Here is an 11563-nt window from a genome sequence, read left to right as displayed (position 1 = left end):
ACTCTCCAAGGAAAGACCCTCATGTACAAGCAGGTGTGTGTCTAGATTCCTGTCTAGGCAGGCCCTGGGCAGCTCCCACCCGGTTGTGACTCCAGACCCTGTAAGGTCAAGATCTCTAGGTGCGGCCTGGGCAAGATCCCTGGGATCCCTGTCTCAGATTCATGGAAGAACAGCTCTAGGCTATGCTAGGGTGGATGTTTGAGATTCTGGACAGGGCACAGGAAGGGACTGGCTCCCTGAATGACCATCTGAAGTCTGAGGCCTGCCTCTCCAGCGCCTGGAATCTTCTCCAGGCTCCAGATGAGGGTGGGACAAGTAGAGGGTGAATCATCCAGCCTCAGGCTGGCCATGGCCCTTCTGTCTCCCCAGCCTTTGCCTGGCCTTTGGGGACCATGTCATGACGAATGCTGATGAATCTCTCTGGGGACCTGCAACCTCAGAAATACATTCTCTTATCCCTGGGATGGGTCTGGCTGGCTAAAGCTTGCCTGTTGGTCATCCCCCTCTGTACTGTCTTGTCTCTAACATAACATCCTTTTCATTCATCCCGTGTGTCAGGCACTGATCTAAGCGCTGGGGAGTGAACAACACAGCCTTACTCTGGAGTTAACAGAACGGGCATAGAGAGCTAGGTGAGTGTCTGGTGACTCAGGAAAGGCTTCCCTAGCTGGGGGACACACTTCAGGGAGTGGGAAGCCGTAAGCAGGAAGGTTGGAGGTGGAAATAAGCCTAGGCTCCTGGAGTAACAACGTGGGGATTAGTGGCTGCGAGAGAGGAGAAGAGGCCACAGCCAGACGGCCAGGGGCTGTGAGGAGTTTGGATTCGGTTCTCAAGGGGAGTCAGAGAAGAGTTTTCAGCAGGGAGGAACATGGCTTGCATTTTGAAAAGCTCTCTGTTGTGGCCGGACAGTCCCACGCAGGAGTGCGAGTGGTGAGACAGCTGGGGGCCATGCGCTGCCTCAGCACGGGCGGCCCGTGGGGCCCGACGGGAGCCGGGATCCCCAGCGCCCGACCCACCTCGGGCCCCCCCACTTCCAGGGTGGGAACAGTGCCCCTTGGGGTCGAGGAGATGGGCCGGAGGGGAAGGGGACCCCGCGACCTCGGAGCCTGGGGTGGAGGTCTGGGCCGAGGAGGCCTGCGGGCAGGATGAGGATGGTGTGTCCAGGGGGCGGTGGGTCTGGCGACGGTTGCCAGGGTGATGGGGAAAGGGCTGATGGTTGACCGGAACGGGTAGCGGTTGTCTGGGTGATTGGAGGGGCCCAGGCGAAGGCTGACGGGAGGCCTCGGACAGTTGCTGGGGCGACAGGTCCGCTGACGGTTGCCAGGGTAACAAGAAGGCGCCGTCTTCCGCCTCCTCGGCTGCGGGCGGGAGGGAGTCAGAGTCGGGGGGTGGGGGGGAATTCATCGCGGTGGTTGGGCAGAGTCCTGGCTAGCGAGCCAATAGAGACTCGTGACTCGGACGAAGCCAGCCTGAGCCAATCGGGGCGCGCCTTTCTCCCAGAGGCGGGGCTGGGCGCGCGCATCCTTTCCAGGCCAGAGAAGGGACCCGGAGGGTTTGGAGGGAGGCGGCCCGGCTGAGACCCCTACCAGGCTCGGCGACTCCCTTCCCCTGCTCCGAGCTCCCGGCTCCAGACCGCCTTCCATCATTCATTCATCAGTCAGTCGGTCGCTCAGCCATTCATTCATTCATTCATTCATTCATTCACTCGTTCATCTGTCCTGCCACAGGCTCAAAGGCTTTGGCGGTACACCAGAGGAGGGGCAGGGGAGGCGGAGCCGGGCTCGAGTGGAATAAGCAACGCGGGTGGGGGGGGGGGGGGGCCCGGGGGGGAGTGGGAGGGAAGGCTCCCTGGAGGAAGCAGCCTTGGAGCTAACCCCTGCAAGGATGCGCTCCAACCCACGGAAGCCTCCACGCACAGCTGATTTAGTGTTCCTTGAGACTGGGAGGGAAGTTTGGGATGGGGGAAGACGTGGAAGCAAAGGACAGGACTTGGATGTCCCGAGCACCCTTAAGCAGGAGTGAGGAGGGAAGAATGGGGACCCCAAGCTGTGAGCCTAGAGGAGATAAGTGGCACATTCAAATGGGGTAAGTTGAGGCAGGTTTGCTACAGGGACCACATAGAGTGAGCAGGGTTTGGAGAAACCAAAGGGGCAAAGCAACCACGGAGAGCCATTACCATCTCCTGGTCCCCCTGACCGGACAAGGGGAAAGAAGGATGTTAGAAGCCAAGCACAGATTCACGCAGACAGGGCCTTTGGTCAAGGGGTGCTACTAGCTGAGCTGACCCCACAGGCAGGGATGCAGGAGGATTAATACCCCATTCTCTCCTTTGGCTTCATCTTCTGCCAGTGCCTCCTATTGGCCAGACCCACCTGGAAGCCAGAGGACAAGGCCGTCCATTGATGCAGCCAGTAGAGGTCAGCCTCTGGGGGCACGGAGTGGAGTGGAGGAGGGGAAGAATGAAGGGAAGGGGCACGGGGAAAAGGGGGTGAGGGGGAGAAAGTCAGGAGCTTGGGGGGGGGGGGCAGCGTGAAAGGAGCACTCACTGCAGATTCCTGTGAACTTCACTTTGTCGTGGAAGAGGGCTCACGCTCTGGCCAAAGGAAGAGGTAATGAAAAGCCCTGGGGAGGCATTTCCCTTCTCTGAAACAGGAGGACAGGGAGGGAGGACAAGCTTCAAGGGCCAGGGAGCCAAGGACAGGCAGGGGCCATCAGGGCATCATGGTTCAGACCTGAGCAGGAGGAGATGGGGTCTGGAGGGAGGTTGTGCACACGGACGACTCCAGCGGTCTGAGCCCAGGGCCTGGGAGGCCAAGATGCCCAGCGATGTCCCACCCAGTGGAGGGTCCTACGACAGGGACACCGCCACCTCCAGAGCTGCAGGGCCGGCAGCTGCTCAATAGAAGTGAGTTTTGTTCTCTTCACTCTTTTCCATACTCAGTTCTCACCCCCCCCATCTCCTCCTCCAAGAACCGCCCCCCCCCCCAGCCCCCAGCCCGCATCCCTTCCTCTGTCGGAGCCCTGATCTAATGGGGGCAGTCTCAGAGCTGCCAATGGGCACATTCAAGTCCCACCTCCTGGCTCCTGCTCTGCACTGAAATGTGCTTGGTAGATTCATTCGATCGACTGATAGTTGTTTCACCTACTGTGGGCCAGGCTCTAGGCTAGACACTGGGGATTCAGCAGGGAGCAAGACGGACACCCACAGAGCTCAGAATCTGAGGGGGACCCAGGAGGGATCATGTGGTAGGCGGGGGGGGGGGGGGGGAGGCCATGGGAGCCCAGAGGAGCTAGTGTGAGGCCCCAGGGACCACTCCCTGGGAGAAAGGAAGGCAGAGCTTCCACAGGGATCTCCTACAACCTCCGATCAGCTTCTCCCTGCTAAAATGCTCCAGCGGTGGCCACTGTGCTTGCAATGAAATCCCAGACCCTTGAGACTTGGCCCCCATCGTCTTCCTCGACCTCCCGGCTCTCAGTCACTGTGTGCCCAGCATTCTGGCCCCCTCACCCTTCCTCCTCTGGGCCTTTGCACTCGCCCTTCCCTCTACCTGGAACACCCTTCCTCCGGCTGTTTGCTCCTGTGTGGCTTCTTCTCCTCCTTCAGGTCTCAGCTGTAACGTCCCCTAACTCGGTGAGGCCTGTCCTGCCTGCCCCTGTCACTGAAATCTCTCCTCCCCCCTTGCCACAGTCCATGGTTCTTATTTGTTTGCCTTCTGGTTTCTTTTCTTCTATTTATTAACTTAAAAAAATTTTTTTTTTAAGTTTATTTATTTTGAAAGAGTGAGAGAGAGAGCGTGAGCAGGGGAGGGGCAGAGAGAGAGGGAGAGAGAGAATCCAAAGCAGGCTCCGCGCTGTCAGCATGGAGCCCGATGCAAGGCTTGATCCCACGAACTGAGAGATCGTGACCTAAGCTGAAATCAAGAGCCTGTCTGTCTTCGACAGCTGTGCCTGTGGTTGGTTGTCAGTAAAATGTTTGTTGAATGACTGAATGTTTGTTGAATGTTTGTTGAATGAGTGAATGAAGGCGAGGAGAGCTGGAGGGGCAGAGTGAATGGAGCCTGCAGGGTATGAGAAAAGAGCTCCCAATGGTAGACGCAGCCCGTGCCAAGTAAGCTGAGGAGGGTGTCACTCTGGGCAGTGGGGAGCCATAGAGGGTTGGAGCATGAGGAGGCCCTAGGGAGGCAGTGGCCAAAAGAGCTGGTCGGGTCTGCGGCCGACAGCCCCTGGAGTCCTGCCTTCCCACTCTTGCCCAGGGCCCACACCCAGCAGCCCTCACCCCTGCTGGCTCCCGTGGCCCGCTGTCTGGGCCTGAGGGCCCGGCCCCAGCTTTGGTGCAGAGGGCGGGACTGTGGGCCCTGGAGGAGAAGCTGAGGGCACGTTCTCAGGTTCCCGGTCATCGGCCTGGGCCCAGCAGCTGTGTCTTGGCCTGGGCCCAGGTCCTGTGTCCCTGGGGACTGAGCTCATTGAGGAGAAACGCAGTCCTGGGCCAAGGCGGCCATCAGGGGCAGGGGAGAGGGCTCGGGCTCACCCCCTATCTCCACCACATTGGGAACTGTGTGGAATCCCACTGCGAGGCTGTGGGAATGGTCGTTCCAGACTCTCCTGTCCCCCAAGGGTCCTGACACCTTGGGCTGGGCCTGCCACTGTGGCTGGAGGGCAGCAGGATCCTGGAGCCAGGACTCCGCATTCTACTTGCTGAGTCATGGGGACTTGACATGGGATTGACACCCAGTAGGGGCTCTGTAAATATGTCTTTCTGTCTTTTGTCTCCACTGCCCCTCATGCTGGCCTCAGCCTGTGTTTTCACTACTTTTGCTCCCTTTCCTTCTCTGCTTGCTATGGACCAGAGGCCACTGGATCAGCAGAGTCACAGACTCTAGGCTTTCTGCCTAGCAACAGGGGGGGGGGGGTGTCCAAGGTCCTTGGTTGCTCCTTCTGATGGGGAGCTCAGCACCTATTAGGACATCCATTCCGGCAAAAAAGTCCTTTCTCAGATGGGTCAGGGGAGCAGCTAGCCCACCTCGTGAAGCCCCTACCTTTGTCCCTGGACCCTCAAACCCTTTTCTGGACCCCCAGACTTCTAGAATGTACTTAAGAGGGTGGTCTGGGCCCCCAGTGGCAGCCCTTCTGGGTTGGCCATCCTAACACCTTCAGCTAATTCCTGAGTCACCAAACCCTTCCATGTCACCCTCTCTGTGCCCAGACCATGCTGTGTGACGCCTGGTTCCTGGGAAGCTCCCAGTCTAGGTGGGGATACAGAGCAGGGCATAGATACCCAACCCCTTGTGTGTGAGGCTGATACAGAGAGCAGGAGGGTGCTGGGATAGCCCGGGGGGGGGGGGGCCCCCGCCCGGGGGGCAGAGAGGGCTTCCTGGATCTGAAACCTTGAAGAATAAAAGGAGTTCACCAGGCACAGGGATGGGGGGTTGGAAGGCACACCAGAAAGAGAGACCAGCATGGGCAAAGGGGTAGCATTGTGGGAAATAGCAGAGCATTCCCTATAACTGGAAGAAAATACATTTAAAATTTTTTTTATGTTTATTTATTTTTGAAAGAGAGAGAGAGCATATGTGTGGGAGGGACAGAGAGAGAGGGAGACAGAGGATCTTAAGGGGGCTCTGTGCTGACAGCAGAGAGCCCGACGCGAGGCTTGAACCCACAAATTGTGAGATCATGAGAGAGATCTCACGTGAGAGAGAGAGAGAGACAGAGACAGACAGAGCATGAACACGAGCAAGGGAGGAACAGAGAGAGGGAGACAGAATCCGAAGCAGGCTCCAGGCTCCGAGCTGTCAGCACAGAGCCCGACGCGGGGCTCGGCTCGAACTCAGGAACAGTGAGATCATGACCTGAGCCGAAGTCGGACGCTCAACCGACTGAGCCAGCCAGGCGCCTCAAGAAAATACATTTTTGAAGAGAACACTCCCTGTGAGTTCCTGCTTGGGGAGGAAGCAAAAGGGTCCTTGTAACCAGCTGGGTGTCCCAGCAGAGGGAAGGACCTGGGCAAAGGCCATGAGAGCGCAAGGCCTGCTGGGTGAGGAGGGACACTGAATCAGTGTGATGATGAGAGGGGAGGGGCTGCAGAGGGTAAGGCCAGTCTGAGGGCTTTGAAAGCAGGGCCCAGGGGCTTGGATTTCCTCCTGGGGTGATGGGCACAGGGACAGACTTGAGCTGCACCTGCCCTAGGGTCTATTGACTCAGTACACTCACTATGAGTCAGGCTGCGCTCTCTCTTGTGCAACTTTTTGTCCTTTTCTCTGCCCGATCCCCACCCCCACCCCTCATACTCCTTGTGGCCTGGAGTCACTCAGGCCTGGGTTCTCATATCATCTCTGGCCCCCAGGCTGCGGCCATTCACTTGTCACCCTCGGCCCTTCATGCTTCTTCTTTCTCACTAATAGCACTTCTCTGTCTCCTTCCCTCTTCCTCTTCCAGCATTTAAAAATTATGCAAGGTATTAATGGATGAATGGATAAGCAAAATAGGGTATAGCCATTCAATGGAGTCTTAGCCATAAGCAAGTGATGTACTGGTACATGCTCCATGGTGGCAGATGAACCTCAAAAAACGTTATGCTGAGTGGGCACCCGGGTGGCTCAGTCGGTTAAGCATCCGGCTTCGGGTCAGTTCATGATCTCGCGGTTTGTGAGTTCAAGCCCCGCGTCGGGCTCTGTGCTGACTGCTCAGAGCCTGGAGCCTGTTTCGGATTCTGTGTCTCCCTCTCTCGCTGTCCTTCCCCTGCTCATGCTCATGCTCTGTCTGTCTGTCTGTCTCTCTCAAATATAAAATTAAAAAAAATAAAAAAAACCCACACATTATGCTGAGTGAAAAAAACCAGACACAAAGGGCTCCACACTGTCTGATTCCATGTATATAAAATGTTTAGGCAAATCCATAGAGGCAGAAAGCCATTTGGTGGCTCCCAGGAGCTGGAGGAGGGGGCTGGGGAGTGGCTGCTCTAGGGGATGGGGTTTCCCTTTGGGGTGATAGAAATGTCTTGAATGGGGCACCTGGGTGGTTCAGTGGGTTGAGCGTCCGACTTCGGCTCAGGTCATGATCTCCTGGTTCGTGGGTTCAAGCCCTGAGTCCAGCTCTGCGCTGACAGCTCGGAGCCTGGAGCCTTCTTCGGATTCTGTCTTTTTCTCTTTCTCTGCCCCTCCCCAGCTCACACTCTCTCTCTCAAAAATAAATAAACATTAAAAAAATTTGTAATGGCAATTGGTTAATTTTATGTGAATTTTGTCTCAAGTTTTTCAAAAATCCTCAGAGGAAATCATAAATACGTGCCCAACCCAGCGGGTGAACATTTGATGGGCACCAGGATAGTCACATCGTCTCAAAGTATCTCCCCACGTGCTACTGATATTTATTATGGGAGGAGAGGACGGGAAGACAATAGTCCCTTGATAGTAGGGAAAGTTGGCCAACTTCACATAAGTGATCGAAGTGTAATACCCCTAGTGTTGGGAACTAATGTCAAGTACCTCCTAATCCGAGGCACTGGGGAGGACCAGCACCATCTCTGTGGTTCTGGACAAAGGCATACTCCCTGGTTGGGAGGACTGAGCAGGCCAGCCCGCTGGAGGACATTCTGAGAAATGAGTGGCCTCAATTCTCCCAAAATGTTAATATCACAAGAGACAGGGAAACGCCGAGGAACCGATCCAGATCAAGCAAATGTGGCAAAGCGTGGAAAGGGTTGGCGAATCCCGACAAAGGGCATGTGGAAATTATGCTATTCTGCATTTGACATTATTTTATTTTATTTTAATTTTTTATTTTTTTTGCATTTGACATTATCTTAAAATAAAAAGGTTAAAAGTTGCCTGAAGCTCTCTGGGCTGCTCTGGTGAAAATCTCCCACCGTGGCTTCTAGATGCTCAGCCCCTGTAGGTGACCCCTAGGCTCCACGGATTCAGCGCCTTATCCCCAACCCACCCCTCCTCCCTGCAGCCAAATTACCATGGGGGACAGCCTGGCCTCTTTCTCCTCCTCCTCATGGTGGCCCTTGTGACCCCTGGTCTGTCCACTCCTCCTCCTTTCTTTGCTTCCTCCTGTGGGTGCAAACCTGTGTCTCTGCTGCCATTTCCCTCTCTAGTTCAGCCTTCCCGGCTGAGCTCCACTGGACCCTCCTTTGGGGAGCCCTCTCTGGGGGAGGAAGGTATACCCCAGCCCCTGGAACAAAGCCAGACATAAAGCCAGAGATTTATACCCACCTGTTGAATAAATGAATGAACAAATCAGTAACTACCCTCAAGCCGGGCCCTCACCAACCCCTCTGCGTGGCCCTCCCACACTCTGTCCCTCCCTCTGGCCCAGCTCTGAACCCCCAGAGCTGCTGGTGTCTGTGTCAGGCTTTTTCTTCCGTGGAATGAGGGCTCCTCCGGGGCTGGGCTTGGGGCCTTTCGGGGTCCCCATTATCGCCGCATGGACAGAGTGGGCTGCAGGGTGGCTTTGCAGCATGACTGATTTGGGAAAAGGCAGTTGATCAAATTGAGCAAGGCTGAGCAGCAGAGAAGCTGTGAGGGGAATGGGTGGGGCTGGGGGCTGGGGTGGACCTTTGGGGTTCACACAGGGTAGTAAGGAGGAAGAGGGGTGCTTTCCAGGAGAGCTGAGAGTAAGAAGATTGTGTGTGTGTGTGTGTGTGTGTGTGTGTGTGTGTGTGAGCGTGCGCGCACACATGCATGGGTCTCCTTCCTAATGTGTGTCTGAGGTCTGAGGCTGCAAATGCTGTCCCAGGCTCAAGGCCTGGCTGGGCCTGAGCTTTGGGTTTGTGTTTTATATCTTAAGTCCCCATGAAGCTCTGTGCATACGTCTGCAATGGGGCAGGGTGGCTGTGTGCGCGTGAGATTCTTAGGACGTGCCTGGCCTCAGTTTTGGAGGATCTGTGGATCTGTGTTTGTGCCCTGGCTCTGTGTGCGTCCCTGGGCTCTGAGTGTGTGTTGGGAGCGTGGGTGTTCACGAAGCTGGTGTGTCTGTCAGTGTGGGTTCAGCCCACGCCTCACCGCCTGGCTGGCCAGAATTTCCAAGGATCTGCGGGTCCCTGGCTGTGTGGGTGGAGGGTGGGCAGGGACCCCGGGAGGCCGGGCTGGGGTGGGGGTAGGGGGGCGGGGGAGCGCAGGGCCGGCCCCGGGGCGGGGCGAGCCGCCCAGGGTTGGGGGCGGGGCGGCCCGGCAGCCTCACTTTGGCGAAGTTGGCGGCGCGGAGGCTGGCCCGGGACGCGCCCGGAGCCCAGGGAAGAAGGGAGGAGGGAGGAGGGAGGGTCGCGGCCGGCCGCCATGGGGCCGGGGACCCGGGGCCGCCGCCGCCGCCGTCGCCCGATGTCGGCGCCGCCACCGCTGACGCCCGTGCGGGCGCTGCCCCTGTTGCTACTGCTCGCGGGGCCCGGGGCTGCAGGTGAGGGGCTGGGACCTGGTGGTCGGGACTGGGTGGGTGGGTTGGGGGAGGGCAAGAGCGGAGTTTAAGGACCCCGGAGTCTGGGGCTGGAGGGCTGGCCTCGGAGCCAAGGACCAGATCAGGGGCTGTGAGCACAGGAGTCCGGGGGCTACGTGCCAATCCCGGGGGGGCAGGGACTCAATGCGGGGGCGGGGGGGTGGGGGCAGGGCCCCAGAGGTCCGCAGAATACGGGCCCGGGAGCGATCAGAGTGGGGGGGGGGGGTGGTGGTGAATGGACCCAGGAATCAGGGGCTGGGAGCTTGAGGTGCAGGGATCAGGGACGCGAGATCGGGGGGACCAAGGGTCTGGAGCACGCTCCCAATGCACGCCCGTCCGGAGTCCTGGGAAGGTCACGAACTGGAGCCTCAGGACCCCCAGGCTGGGGACCCCTCGCACAAAAGCCCCCCCTACACACCCAGGGCCGGCCAGGCGGGGCGGGCGACGGGGAGGGGGGCGCGAAGTTCTGGGAGCTCTGAACTCGGGGAAAACTTCTCAGGCCGGAGCGCGGCAAGACCCGGAGCTGGAGTCGGAGCTGGAGCCACAGTGGCGCCCGCGCCCCTTTCCCCGCCCGCGGCCCCTCTCCCTCCCCCGGCCGCCGGGACCTGGCGGCCCCGGGACCCCGCCCCCGCGAGGGGAGGGAAAGGAGGGCGGGGGGCGTGAGCCCACGTGCTCCGCTCCAGCGGCCCAGTCCCCGCAGCCCGAGCCCCTCCCCAGCCGGCCCGGGCCCCCTGCCCCTCCCCCTCCCCGCTCTCCCTTCCCCCGCTCGGGACAATGGCCGCGCCGTCTAGACACCCCCTCCCCCCCGGCCGGCCTCGCGCTTTCTTTGCCAGACAAAGCGGGACGGGCGGCGGGGCCTGGGCGGGGGGGCTGCGGGGGCGCACACCCCCAAGGGAGGCCCGGCCGGCGGAAGAAGGACGCGGGCCAAGCGGCCGGGGTCCGGGGTCCGGGGTCCCGGGGAGCCGCGGCGGGGCTCAGCGCCGGGAGGGAAGGGCCTCCACCGCCCAGCCGGGTGCCCAACCGGGCAGGATCGAGCAGGAGCTGCCGCCCCCGCGGGGCCAGCGCGCACACACATGGCCTGTCACACACTCGCAGGCACACACACAGCCCTGGGTCACACATACAGAGATGTAGACGTGCGCACACACACGACATCCGCAGCCGTGGGTACGCAGCTCACACACTGACATACAAACTCCTGCAATCACCCATGTTCGTAGGTACCGTGGATCACCAGCCCCGGGCCTTGCACACGTCGCCTGCACACATTGAGCACATGTAGACACGGATCCAAGATATGCCCACACCCAGTTTATACATGCAGACAGACAGTCACATCCAACCCATACACAGACCCACCTGAGGATCCACAGGTCACACACAGGCGCACAGCTGTATACCCAGATAACTGGTTCACATGCAGGGACCCACAACAGATCCAGCCTGCACATACATGCACAGGCATCTGGACACCCATGGACTTGAAGCACACACACATGTGGCTCATCATGTGGCCGCTTGGGTGAGTTCACAAACACCCACCGGCCCCTGTCTGGGTGATAGTGTCCTGTCTCTGCTTGTCCCCTGAGAAAGGGGACACAGGCCATGCTGTCCTATTCTCCAGCTCACCTTGTTCTGTCTCTCCCTCTGTCTTTGTCATCTCTGTCTCCTCTCTGAGGCAGCCTGCTTCTAGTTTCCTGTTTTGTGTCTGTCTTTCTCTGTCTCCCTCCATCTCTCCTCTCTTTCCATCTATCTGTGACTCGCTCATGTGCACGCGCGCGCGCGCGCACACACACACACACACACACACACACAGAGGCCCCACACCTGCCATCACACACAACCCTCCACTAGCTCACACCCAGCCACACCCCAGACCAGTCTGGCGGGACAGTTAGACTGCCACACCTCAGAGGGACATAGCCCTCAGGGATGGGGACGCTGGACAGGGCAGCACATGTCTAGTGCCAGCCGCCCCTCCCTTCAAACCACACCCTGTCCCTGCAACACCCAGTGTCGGCTGTGCAAGGGGTACCTGCCTTGGCTCCTCTCACCAGAGCCCTGTTCAGGTCTGCCCAGCTGGAGTAGATGTCCGACACCGGGGAAAGTAAGAACCATGGCCCCAGGTCTC

At 58.9% G+C, this 11563-nt stretch overlaps 1 protein-coding gene across 1 annotated transcript in view; it reads left to right on the top strand.

Moving 5' to 3' along the window:
- Positions 1-9194: 9194 nt before the first annotated feature.
- The window catches only part of NOTCH3 (notch receptor 3), a 35798-nt gene continuing 33429 nt past the window's right edge, over positions 9195-11563 (top strand). The window contains 1 exon segment of the mRNA XM_040444764.1: positions 9195-9396. Coding sequence (XP_040300698.1) covers positions 9279-9396 — 118 coding nt within the window. The 5' untranslated portion in view covers positions 9195-9278.

Source organism: Herpailurus yagouaroundi, unplaced genomic scaffold (assembly GCF_014898765.1).
Source record: "Herpailurus yagouaroundi ecotype Mexico unplaced genomic scaffold, PumYag 193, whole genome shotgun sequence".
NCBI lineage: Eukaryota > Metazoa > Chordata > Mammalia > Carnivora > Felidae > Herpailurus > Herpailurus yagouaroundi.
This window is presented reverse-complemented; position numbering and strand designations above follow the sequence as displayed.